The sequence below is a fragment of the Festucalex cinctus genome, chromosome 14 (assembly GCF_051991245.1).
Source record: "Festucalex cinctus isolate MCC-2025b chromosome 14, RoL_Fcin_1.0, whole genome shotgun sequence".
In the NCBI taxonomy this organism is placed as follows: Eukaryota; Metazoa; Chordata; class Actinopteri; order Syngnathiformes; family Syngnathidae; genus Festucalex; species Festucalex cinctus.
Window position 1 is genome coordinate 19522606 of NC_135424.1, and position 12560 is coordinate 19535165.

A 12560-nucleotide genomic window follows, 5' to 3' on the forward strand; every position below is an offset into this window, starting at 1 on the left:
AAAAATAAAAATAAAAATAAAATAAAGAGTTAATCTGTGCTATCTTCGGCAGGCGTAAGCATTAATGTTTTTGACGACGTAGAAGCCAATGGTCATAGGAGGCATGGCTATTGTTCTCCCTGCCCGCAAAGTCTTTGGCTTCAATTCCGGGAATGTCTCATTGTCCAGCATTAACAGCCTCTCGCCGTTCAGCTGCACATGTCTGAGAGAAGAAGAAAAAGAAGTAGAAGACATAACTTCTGTTTGATAGTCTACTTAAAAAAAGTCAGTCCGGATAGGATGATTCATGACGTTTGGTTTATTATATCATTTGTACACACGGGGGTGCTACTGCATCTCCAATGAAATTCACCAATCTCAATGTCAATGGTAGCACAATGACAAACTACAATACTGCCACTTATGTCACTTTGTTTTTTGTGAACACAGTTAATTATTACTGTGAAATACAGGAGGGAAAAAAAGAACCTTGGTCCTAAGTCCTGTTTAAGTATTAGTACCTAATGTATATTTTTTCCTATATCTTGAAAAGAAATAATTATTAATAACTTAAGTCCTGATGAAATTGTTTTACATCATGATTTATTTCCACTAAGAACCATTTTTCATAGAAATTAAACATTTAAAGCGATTTGTGATTTATTATTTTCTTTCTTAAATCGGGTGCATTGGCTGAGTAAATGGGTGATCCATCTATCACAAAGATGCAATATTAAATAAAAATAAGGCATCTGAAATGCATCTATTTTCTGCTGATCCTGGAAAAAGTTTTTAAAAAGTTTTCTCGAGACAAAATTGTTGCATTTTTGTTGCACTTTTTGCTATGATTCTTTACACTATTAACATCTTCCATTTATACTGTAATTACAACAACTTTTTGTAGTTATGTAAGTGCATTGAGCATTAAAATTGCCGTGCTGTATATGTTCACACAAGGAAAATGTAATAATAAAATAAGTAGCTGTGAAACAACTTAATTCACCAAAACTTTGATGTAATATACGCATGTGACTACCATTAAAAAAAAATAAAAAAATACCGATACTCAGAGAAATTTATAAACATCTGGTAGAACAGCATTCTTCATAAAAATGTAATCAAAGCAAAATACTTTATACAGACTCACCCTTTTTTTCCCAACACCTAAAAGATGCTTCACCACTGTTAGAAGGATCATGCCTGAGCCCTTATTAGTCACATAAGTATCACATAGCACACATGCAGACACAAGCACGCACAAAAAAGAAAAAGGCCTAAAGAAACATGACTTGCACTAAATTTTCAATTCAGATGATTAATGCAATAAAAAAAAAAATGAAATGTGAGATGGCTTGCAACAAGCAAACATTCCACACACATAAAAAGCAGTCATTCAAAACAATGTCAAAGGAAATAAAAAGAGACAGAATCAGGCAAAGCATTGCAAAATATTCTCACATCTAAATCAGGGTTATTGTTTTATTTTTATTTTTTTATGTTCATTTTGAAGACTTACAGTGCCATCAGTGCAGATTTAATACATGCTGAGTAAGAGTAAGGAAATTATTATAGCGGTGTGCTTAACCTTTTTGCCCCTGGCTCCAGATGTAACTTTTTTTTTTTTTTTTTTTTCACTAAGCTCACAGTGGCCCCTAACTAATATTTAAGGGGTGTCCGTAAAAAATTTAGAGGTACATACTATATGTCGGCTTGCAAAGTAAATAGTATATAAGTAAGTAAAGTATATTAGTATGGAGCAGAAGTTTGTCAGTAACAAAAACATTCAAGAACTAAACAGAAATAAATACGTTTTTTTTAAATAAATCTTCAAAATTTACTGGTCATATAGGAGCAAATTGATAAATATTTACTCTCATATTTCAGGATCAAAATGCCATCATTAAAGGGCATTCTGGAGCCCTGCTCTGAGGGCCATAAAATTATGGGAAAAAAAAAAAAAGTTCATTTATTTAGTATGACTATTTTTCGTTTGAAAGGTAAGCGGCTTTTATTTTCTTAAATAACAGAGCTAGGGTATGCTATGTATTTAGAAGTGCATGATGGGTAAGTCCTCAACCCTAATGTAAACTATTGTAAACATAACTCCACAATTACCATTAGATTAAATTACATGAAACTAGATTTATTTCAACAATAAACGAAAACATAAAATACAAAAATATTGCAATATTACTAAATGTATACATTCTTATTAATCAGCGATTGTTTTGATTGTGTGTTTGTGTGCATACTAACTTGGCTTTAAGTCCGTCGTTGCCGTAGGGCTGCAACAGGTACTGATGCACCGTCTTGTTCCGTAGCGTGCCTGCTAACTTGATTTTCTTCCGTGACCGATGTAGGTTGATGATGTAGATGGTGATGGAGCCTCTCACATAGTTGTGACTGGAACAGTGAAGAAAATGACTTTGTATTATTATTATTTTAAGTCTACTGGGAGCAGATCTGACGCCTGACAGCACTTGATCCAACTGACCATGCAGATGAGCTCAAATAAAAAGCCCAAAACATTTAACTGACATATTCTGAGGGATAATAATAATAATAACAATAACAATAATAATAATAATAATAATAATTATTATTATTATTATTATTATTATTATTATTATTATTATTATTATTATAATAATAATAATAACAAAAACAACATTGGCTAGATTGTTGCTTCATATATTTTCTAGCAAGACTATCTGTGGACCTTATAAAACTTCAAATGGCCCCTGACAGGAAATAGCTACAGAAAGTCAAAGGTCTCATGAACGGTGTGAAGGTAATGGGCAACATGTCTTGGGTTACACAAAAAAACAGTGTTTGAGTCAAAGCACTGGGGTCACAACCTGATATGGAGACTAGCTAAAGATAAATAACTTAAACAGAAAGATAAGACAAACATGAGCAAATCTAATAAGGGCTCAAAAACATCAGTTCTAGTGAGTACCACATGTCTGCTGACGGGCTTTAGGGTCAATGCTTTTGCTCTACCGACATAGTTGTGTAACAAATCTCATTTCTACTTCTACATTTTTTTTTTAATTATTGCTTGGATACAGAGTGAGCCGTTCATTTCATAAACCTTAGGTCATAATAAGACAAACACAAAAAAAAAAGCACACTGTGTTTGGCTGTGTGCAAAAATCCTTTTTGGATAGAGGACAAGATAATGACCTTTCAGACCTTATAGAAGATGATGTTCTCAGATCTCCATACGGGGAAACATAAACATGTGTTGTTAGCGTTTGATGTTGACGCACTGCTGGAAAATTGAAAAAGAATGCTAACCACTAAAAGAGCTAAAAGGGTAGCGAAAGCCAAGTATCTAATCTTTTTAAACCGCTGACTGCCGGAGCATATTTAAGCTGTGTGTGTAGTCAAACCACCGTCCACTCACACACTTTGTCAAACCGCAATGTGACACAAAAAAAGATAATTTAAATTTGATCCAAGAGGGACTGTTAAAACTACCTTGCTGTGTATTCTATAATTGGGGTCCACAGTCACTAGACTGAGCTAAAAAATGTTGCGAACTAGCAGTTAACATGAATTAGTGTTTGAGTTATACACTGTAAAAAAAAAAAATTACTTAGCCATTATGTTATTGTATAATTAATTTTCACACATCAATACATGCTATCATTTGTTGGAAGTTCCAACTATTTGCGATGGTGTGAAGGTGTGTGAAGTTTTCATGCTCTTGTTAAACTTAAGAGTGAAAAAAATGTTAAACTAATAGAAATATGGCTACATCTTTTAGTCATTGGTATAGTAAAATTGAGTTAAAATTAAAAAGATGTACTGTACTGTAAAAAAAACAAGTGTGATATTGATTTGCGTTGAGGTCATTTTTCTGCCACTAGATGGCATAATTGCATATGTAAGACATTGGTGACAGCTCAGTGCATTATTTTTTTTCACATAAGAGCTATCTAATCTTTAACATGAAGTAGCTTGTGAAATTCTGGACATTTTTAAAATTGTAAAATAACACTTGACCCCAATCTCCACAAATATATGCATTATTATTACATTTATTACTGCTAAATTTTGATGGGGACATGTCTGCTGCGTTGTGACTGGAATTCCCCCACTACAGGCTTTCCAAGTAGGGGGCGGTCTTTTATCGTGCAAATTTTTTTTATCTTTTATCATAAAAAAAAATTTGTGGTGTTACAGGAACTTTAAATTAACCACAAATTTTGACATCCCTAATATATGTATATATATATATATATATATATATATATATATATATATATATATATATATATATATATATATATATATATATATATATATATATATATATATATATAGGCCAAATAAAGAGATAAGAGCTATCAACTGTCAAGAAAGCTGTAATGAAAAGACAATATAAGCAGTTCTACTTAAGGTACTAGTTTATTGCTAGCTTACTGGCATGCACCAAAGCTGCTTTGCGTAAGATGTTGTGTCGCAACAGACTTGCAAAATGAGACAATGTTGCTACTAAAATTGCTTCGGCACATGGAACCCAGGCACCTGGCATTAAAGACAAGATTTGGGAGTTTGTTGAAAGAAAAAAAAATGAAGTACGTACAATGTTTCAGCATAATGGAGAATTGCATATTATAATTTGTTTTTGTTTCAATACTGGTCTGTCAAAATACGTCGTAGGGTGAAACCACTCCGTAGTGGAAAAAATGTTGGAAATTACTGTATAATGCGAGTCCAGGTCTGACTGGTGGCTTACTATGAACAACTATTTCATCTACAGTTATGTAACTTAACCTCATCATTAAATTGGTTATGCAACTTCAGACCGTTTACCACCTCAACCATCTTACCTGCGTGGTGCTTGAACATTTTTCCAGCCTGTAAGTGAGCCCTATGGGGAGTACGGCCGTAAATCTAGCCTGGTGCTGACAGCCCCTGGCCTGGGTTAAATGATAACCTTGAACAGGCCATGATGGTGCTCTTTATCTCCTCCCTGCACAGACTACCTTATTGTCCCACCCCCACTAATGGACCCCTCCAGCCAATCCGAGATGGTAGCACACATTTCAGCAACTCTTTGACAGCGGAGAGACAGAACCCACACACCTGATAAGTGATACCCGTTAAGTTTTATAGGCTCTGACCTGTGAATGTGCGGGTGTCCGACGTCTGCTTATTTATGGAAAATCTGTGGACTTTTCTTTTCTTTTTTTTCTTTTTTTTTTGTTAGTCCCGCAGATGCGCTGAGCCTTAGGTGTTTGTAGGACGATGCAAGGAGCGGGAATGAATCAGTGTGTTTTCAGCCCGAATCTTCCGCAACAACTAAACCGAAGGACATTTTCGCTGTAATTATAGTTTTAGTTTTGTAAACATAAAATGTAGTTTCAGTTAGTTTGTATTTTTTAAAAACATTTTTATTTTATTTCCTTAACGAAATTGCTTTTTTAATTTTAGTTTTTTCATTAGTTTTCGTTAACTAAAATAACCTTGGTCACATCACAGTACATACTTGGAGTAGCTGGTGCAGTGAGCGTAGATGCGCAGCTTGTCCCGTATGACTCGTCCCGTTTGCGGCCTCCTTTGAAGTCCAGCAACCCGCACGGCCAAGACCCTCGGCCCAACCAGACGCTTGAAGACCAGGGAGAACCAGTAATCCTGTAAAAACGCAATACATCACATATACACTACTTTTAGCCTTTGTCTCCCAACATTTAGTCAAAATTGTGACTGTCCAAGTAGGAGAACTGTGAAAGAAGAAATCTGTTAGGGTATGTTTGGTTTTTGGCAAAATCCCAAGTGACTCACAAAACAAAGCATGTGGATCATTTGGCACTTAAAGCTAATTGGCTCATGTAGTATGTCACACTGCATTGTAAAAACACCCCCTAATTTGGAATTGATGGGTTCAATTACGACACTTTTTTTTTTTTCAAACCAAATATGATGTTGATCCTTGTACTCATTCATTGCTGTTCTCTCCATGGAGAACACAGACTCAACACCTCTCCAAGAGCCCCCGAACAACATGTGTTCCCCAGGAAGTTCCCATGCAATCCTGCATATGGCAACATTTAGGGGCTTATTTTTTCCAAGCAGACTTTAACTTAATTTGCTGCTGAATCATTGAAAGACCCAGAAGGACACAATATAGCGTTGGCCACGGACAGAGGGATGCTTGAAGTGCTGTACTCTATGTTGTGAATACCAGAAAGTTAAGAGCTGTCAGTCTCAGCATGGAAACATGTACAATAAGATGGTCAATGTGACCCTCTACTACACTCATTTCATGTAAAATCCCGTGAACAACACAATACAAAAAGTAATAATAATAATAGTAACAATAAATCCCAAATCAAGGGGAGTATTATACAAGGGGCTACACTCTAAAAAGATAATTGTTGAACCAATTTAAGATTATAAATTGAATTGTTGACCAACTTACAAAAAAATGCTTCAAGTGGGAACACAAAATTGAATTAAATTAGTCCAAAGTGAATATATTAAGTCATTATGAGTTCATTAAACTTACCGTTATAGTATGGATTGGAGTCACTTTGGATTAACTTAATTCAGATGAATATATTAAGTTTAAGTGATAATTATCCATCCATCCATTTTCTTGACCGCTTATTCCTCACAAGGGTCACAAGGGGGGTGCTGGCGCCTATTTCAGCTGGCTTTGGGCAGTAGGCGGGGGACACCCTGGATGGTTGCCAGCCAATCGCAGGGCACACAGAGACGAACAACCATCCACGCGCACAAGCACACCAAGGGACAATTCAGAGCGCCCAATTAACCTGCTGTGCATGTCTTTGGAATGTGGGAGGAGACCGGAGGACCCGGAGAAGACCCACGCGGGCACGGGGAGAACATGCAAACTCCACCTAGGAAGGCCGGGGCCTGGACTCGAACAGTGATAATTATATTAAGTTTAATGAATTCATAATCACTTAAACTTAATATATTTATCTGAATGAAGTTAATCGAAAGTAACTCCAATGCAAAGTATTATGCATTTAATGAACTCATAATCACATAAACATAATATAATAGTTTGGACTAATTTAATTTAATTTAATCGTGTGTTACCACTTTGAAGCGATTTTTTATTATTATTTTTAAATGCAAGGGATGGGATGTGTGTTATTCACAGGATTTTAAGGTCAGTTTTTTACATGGAATACAGACCAATTAAATTATTCTGCAGTATTTCTGGAGGGTTTACAATAGTCTTATTTTATATGCAAGGTTCTGGAAGCTTGTGGTGCTTGTGTGTGTCCAGGAAACACATTGACCAATCATGTGTTGCAACACTTCGCTCTATATATACAACTCACCCAATCAAATTATTTATACAGAGCAGCACTGTGCCTGGAATAAAGACTAAATAAAGACAACAGTTAAGAAAATATATTTTCCTGAACTGTTCCTCCTTAACTTTTACTTCAGGACGCATGATTTATATTGAAAGAAAAGTGCTTATTATTAACAAAATGTTGACATATTATGACATACGTCATATTGCGTCCATAATTACATAATAACAAATCCCTAAACACCTGTTTGACTTTCTGAAAGGAAGACAACCACCATGACGATCTTCACATTTAAGTGATGGACAGGTAGTAAACTCAGTAATACCCCTAGGGAGGTAAACCAACCAAACACCAGCTGCACAGCTACAGGACGCGCAACCTGGCCTGGAGTAAAAAAATATGGAAATTGGTCGTGGGTACTGGAGAGGTGCCAGCCCGCTTCCTGAGCACCGTGGAGATGCCCTGAAGCATCAAGCCACCACACTAGTCAAGTTTGCGACACCTTTACCTGCAAGCCCATTGAATCCATTGTGCGTGCATGTAGATCGTGTGTGTGAGTGAGCGTACATTTGTGTGAATTATATATAACAAAAATAACAGAGTGTAAAAGTGAATGTCCCCTCTGGGAATGAATATAGTCATAAAAAATAATGTGTTTACTCAGCACCACACGCTAGATATTTTGGCAGCTCTAAAAATGGACCTCATATTACTATATTTGGGACTTCTCAAGGCACCTGTGGATGAAGACAGGAAGGAGCAGATTGTAAAGAAAGAAAAAGAGAAGTGTGGGATAACGCCATAAAAAAAAAGCTAGTGTAGAAGCGGTTGAGTCATTCAGTGTTGTAGGAAAGGATTGGACAGCTACTTCACCTAAAGGGAAAGGAAGGGCCCGGTCATAAATTTCCGGCCCACAGGACAGGTTGGCCCTGCAGTGAATTCTCTCAGCAGGTAGGCTAGCGCGGCCTTCAGAAAGCCAGCAACTTTAAAAGCATTGTGATCCTAGCGGGAAACTCCCGGTCCAAGAAAAATAATGGAGATGCAGCAGCAATAAAAAGAACATCATTTTCATTGTTTATGGTTTCATAGCTGAAGTGAGTCTGGAGAGGGTGCATCCAATTTGGATGAAAAGGAAGAGTGTTGTTGTTCATGAGTCGAGTCGTTATCGGGATTTTGGACTTACCAAGTCCATTCTTGAGTTGAAAGCTAAAAGAGAACAAACCTCTTGACTCAAAGTAAATCTTGATATGACAGCTTTTTCTTTACTAAATAGGAGAATAACATCACTTATGTTAGCAATTTATTACTTTATAACTCTTCTAATTCATTTTTTTTTTTTTACTGCCCAGCAAAATGGTTTAAATCAATTTTTCACCACTTAAAAGGAACAACTGTAACTATTAAATAAACAATGACCTACGAGGAGCAATAAACTAACATTAGAGCCGTCATCCTACAGTTCTGTGCAATATGAATTACGGTAAACAATTCAGGTTAACACGTTACTGAGAGAAGGTATTAAATTGTGGAAAAATATAGAAGCGATTCATTTTTATTATGTGAAATACAAGTACTGCACATTTCAGCATGTTGTTGGATATTTGCCTTACATGCTTGTGTATCTGAATCTCAGGTTGCATCTCTCTCAGCGGGCCAATGTGATGCACAGAGAGAGGCACACAGTTGCAAAGGGGGTGGGGGGAGGGGGCCAGTGACACTGTCCTGAGTTACTGACAAAGGGCTAAGGTTACATAGCGTTTCGCCCCGCGTCTAACCACTCATCACGACTAAACGCCTTTCATCTCAGCTAATAGCTCCCACGGGAAAAACCAAGAGGTGCAATCCAGGAGGAGACTGGACTGGAACTTTATTTCTTGGCTTTATCTCCTCTCCACTTGCAAACACAAACTCACGGCACTCGCCGAGCTGCTCTGCTCTGAATAAAGCTTGATTGGCTGTATCATGTCATGTGGGTGTTATAATATGTGCGATTGGTGCATATATTTACTATAGTAATAACAATAAAAAAAAAAAAAAGCTGCCAAAAAGCTGTGCAGGATCAGACAATCAGACAATAGTTTTGCTGCTCAGTTTACAAGCATTTGTCAAAAAGATTGCGTTGGTCTGGGTCAGCAGGGAGGGAATCTCGGACCGTCACCTGAGGACTGCTGCATAATAAAAAAAATAAAATAATACGACTTACTGGTAAAGGGTTAAAATGCTGATCCACAAGATGTGTGTATCCATAATCAAAGAATGAGTGACGCAAGACTACGTCAATTCCCTGAACAGCAGCCATTCCCAGCGTGTTAGCCCACCTGGGATGAGACACACAATTAATGAAATAATAACGTGTTAAACATATTTGTAATTAATTCATTATTGTGATAGTCCATCTCTCTAGAAACTATAGATAGAGGTGCTAAAAGTGTTACTGACAGGAAAGCGGCGGCGAATGTGTCCGAGAGGTTATTGATGCCCCCTGACCATGCTGGACCCAGTCCACCGAGCCACACCTTCTTTCCAGGTGCATGAGTGCTCACCACCTGCCACCAAAAAAAGTACGTACACAGGTATAAATACATTGATTTTCTACAAATGCAGTTTATTTATTTATTTATTTATTTATTGGGGATTAACTTAAATAACATCACTGGCGTATTGGAATTTATGTAAAATGAAACTTGAGTCTAAAATAAGGTTTATTACAAAGAAACAAGAACAGAAACAAATGGTTCCCGGACAAAAGACATAGACACAACATTTTGGCATGATCATGTACATGTCAAAGAATGCTAAGCAAATGCTAATGCTGAGCAAACATTTACTTGGTTTAGTGCTGCTGTTTTGGCTAACATGGCGGTTCTTAAAGATTCTAAAATACTAACCAAAAGCAATCTCTTCATATTTCGCCATCACGACAAGTTTTTCAGAAATACCAATACCTTGCCAACTTTAGTGATCTGTTCTCTCAGTGTATCCAACAAACGTGTTTTTAAGAAATCCTCCACTTTTTTCACTCTGCCATCCTGGAAATAACTGTGGAACACATACAACTGAACTGTAAAATAATACAAAAGAAGATATCAAGCTTCATTTCTTTGTATTCCAGAATTTATTGAAGAGAATTTTACTTTGTACGTAGTGAACTCATTTGCTGGAAGCGTGGTAGGCTGATTTTCACTGCAGATTTACGAACCACAACTATTTTTGGACTGCAGTTTAGAGAATCAAAACAGTGGTAATATCGCTTTCAGAGGTCGAAAGTTGCCCTATTTCCACAATTGGCAGCCACGAACTGGGACTAACAAGCCAATTCTTGGCCAAATTGTTGGACTGAGACACATGAGTTTGCAATTGGAGGGTTTCAAATTGTAGCTAAACAATGCAACAGTGGTTATGAGTATGTGCATAAATGCATGAGTTTGTGTGTGTAAGCAACAGATTGAGAATACGGATCATTTGAAGACCCTACAATATGCAAGCAGTAGCGCACACAAACAATGTCATATACTCATCGTTTTTTTCTTATGTCATATCTTACAAACGTTACAAACAAATGATTACGATTTGGGAAAAACTCGTGGCATATAACACTGGAAAAAAAAAATCAACACAATACACAAAAGCATTTGGTAATTTAAGTATTATAATTTGCTACAACATGTTTGGTTTATTTTCCCGATGTTACATAGTTTGTGCAATGTTGCTTTTATTCTTTTTGGAAAGCAACAAGTTACGGACACTATAATGACTTAATTAACAATTCAAATGAATGTCGCAACTTTTCCAAATGGATGATTTTAACACAATAACAATATTTATAATTAAGTAATTGGTTTGACATCACTAATAAAAGGATACACATGTCAACATGAAACAACATGGTGGAATGATATTAAACAGTTGTATACCTATTAAACACATCATTTGTGAGACAGTTTTTTTTCTCCATTATGTTTCAGCTGTTTCGTGGCAATTTATTTTAGAACTGAATATGGAAACAAAAAAAATAAAAAATGATGTAGATTCCTCAGTCAGACGATCCATAAATCAAATTGACAATGTTAATGAAGCCCGTGGAGCAGAGGGAAAAATGGCTCATTAGCATTATAACATCAAAGAATTCCTGGCTTTCAAACATCTTTATTTTGGAAAAGCCTTCGTTCACATGCGAATGATGTGCTGGATGGGGAGTGACATGTTTTTGTCTGTGCGGTTTCTCTCACATTACTTTTTTTTTTTGTGCAGCACGCACACTCTGCACTCTGTTTGAAATACTATTACGTTCAATAGTAAAATAATCATCGAATCCTTTGAATGTATGTTTTGTTTTTTGGGGGTTTTTTTTTAACACCAACTACATGGGGACTTGCGAAAGGATGTGATCTGGCCAACCATGCAGTTTTAAATTGAAAAGAAAATCACAGCAGAATTTGCACTGAAACATTGAACCCACATATTTTCATACCATATAATTGAAGCTTCATCCAATCATCGGCTGATATTTCTTCATCTAATTTCTATGACCCTGGGTTGACTTGTAAAAATAAAACAACTCCTGATTGGAAAAGTTTCCTGCTGCTCATAAAGTTTTTTTGTGTGTGTGTGTGGGGGTGTGTGTGTGGGGGTGTGTGCTTAAACATTATTCTGAAAAGTAAAACGTCAAATTATGTATTTTTAAAATGAGAAAAGCAAAACAACTTTTGATTGAAGTGGTTTTAACATACATTATTAAAACAAAACAAAAAAAACGTCAACGAGATCAGCTTTCAAACATTTTCCCTTTTAAACAATCCCATCAGTAAATGTACAGAGATACACGTTTCAGATTTTTTTTTCTGGCTTCTTTTTCTGTGTAATATTAATGTTAAAATAACCTACAGTAAATACATCAAACTCATTGACAGAAACAAGGAAATGGGCAACAAATAAACTTCTTAATATTTAAGACAGGAATTTCTTAAATGTCATTTGAATGTCAAAATAAATATAATAATTTATATATAATAATTTATATATAATTTAAATGTCATTTTGAATTTGTTTTGTGTTCCCCTCACACCTCATGTAGACGCCACTAATGCACCGCTGCTTGCAATTACAGCTCCCATAAAGTGTGCTGTTAAGGGGCCACGGCACAGCAAATAGGAAGCAAATTTGTCCCATTCCCTTTTTCCCATCATATTTTCACAAGGCCAGACGGTAATACCGCAGTCAAGACTTAACAAGGTCAGAGGGCCGAACTGGAGCTTTGGCGGCTGATTGGGAGTT

The 12560-nt window shown here is 36.3% G+C and overlaps 1 protein-coding gene across 1 annotated transcript in view; it reads right to left on the bottom strand.

Annotated features, from left to right (window-relative positions):
• hpse2 (heparanase 2) overlaps nucleotides 1-12560 on the bottom strand; it is a 61357-nt gene continuing 48797 nt past the window's right edge. Inside the window, exons 7-12 of the mRNA XM_077495272.1 lie at nucleotides 10232-10325; nucleotides 9726-9832; nucleotides 9490-9604; nucleotides 5480-5625; nucleotides 2236-2382; nucleotides 1-202 (exon numbers count right to left, since the gene is read on the bottom strand). Of these exons, the coding sequence (XP_077351398.1) occupies nucleotides 40-202; nucleotides 2236-2382; nucleotides 5480-5625; nucleotides 9490-9604; nucleotides 9726-9832; nucleotides 10232-10325 (772 nt within the window). The 3' untranslated portion in view covers nucleotides 1-39. The remainder of the gene's footprint in view (nucleotides 203-2235; nucleotides 2383-5479; nucleotides 5626-9489; nucleotides 9605-9725; nucleotides 9833-10231; nucleotides 10326-12560) is intronic.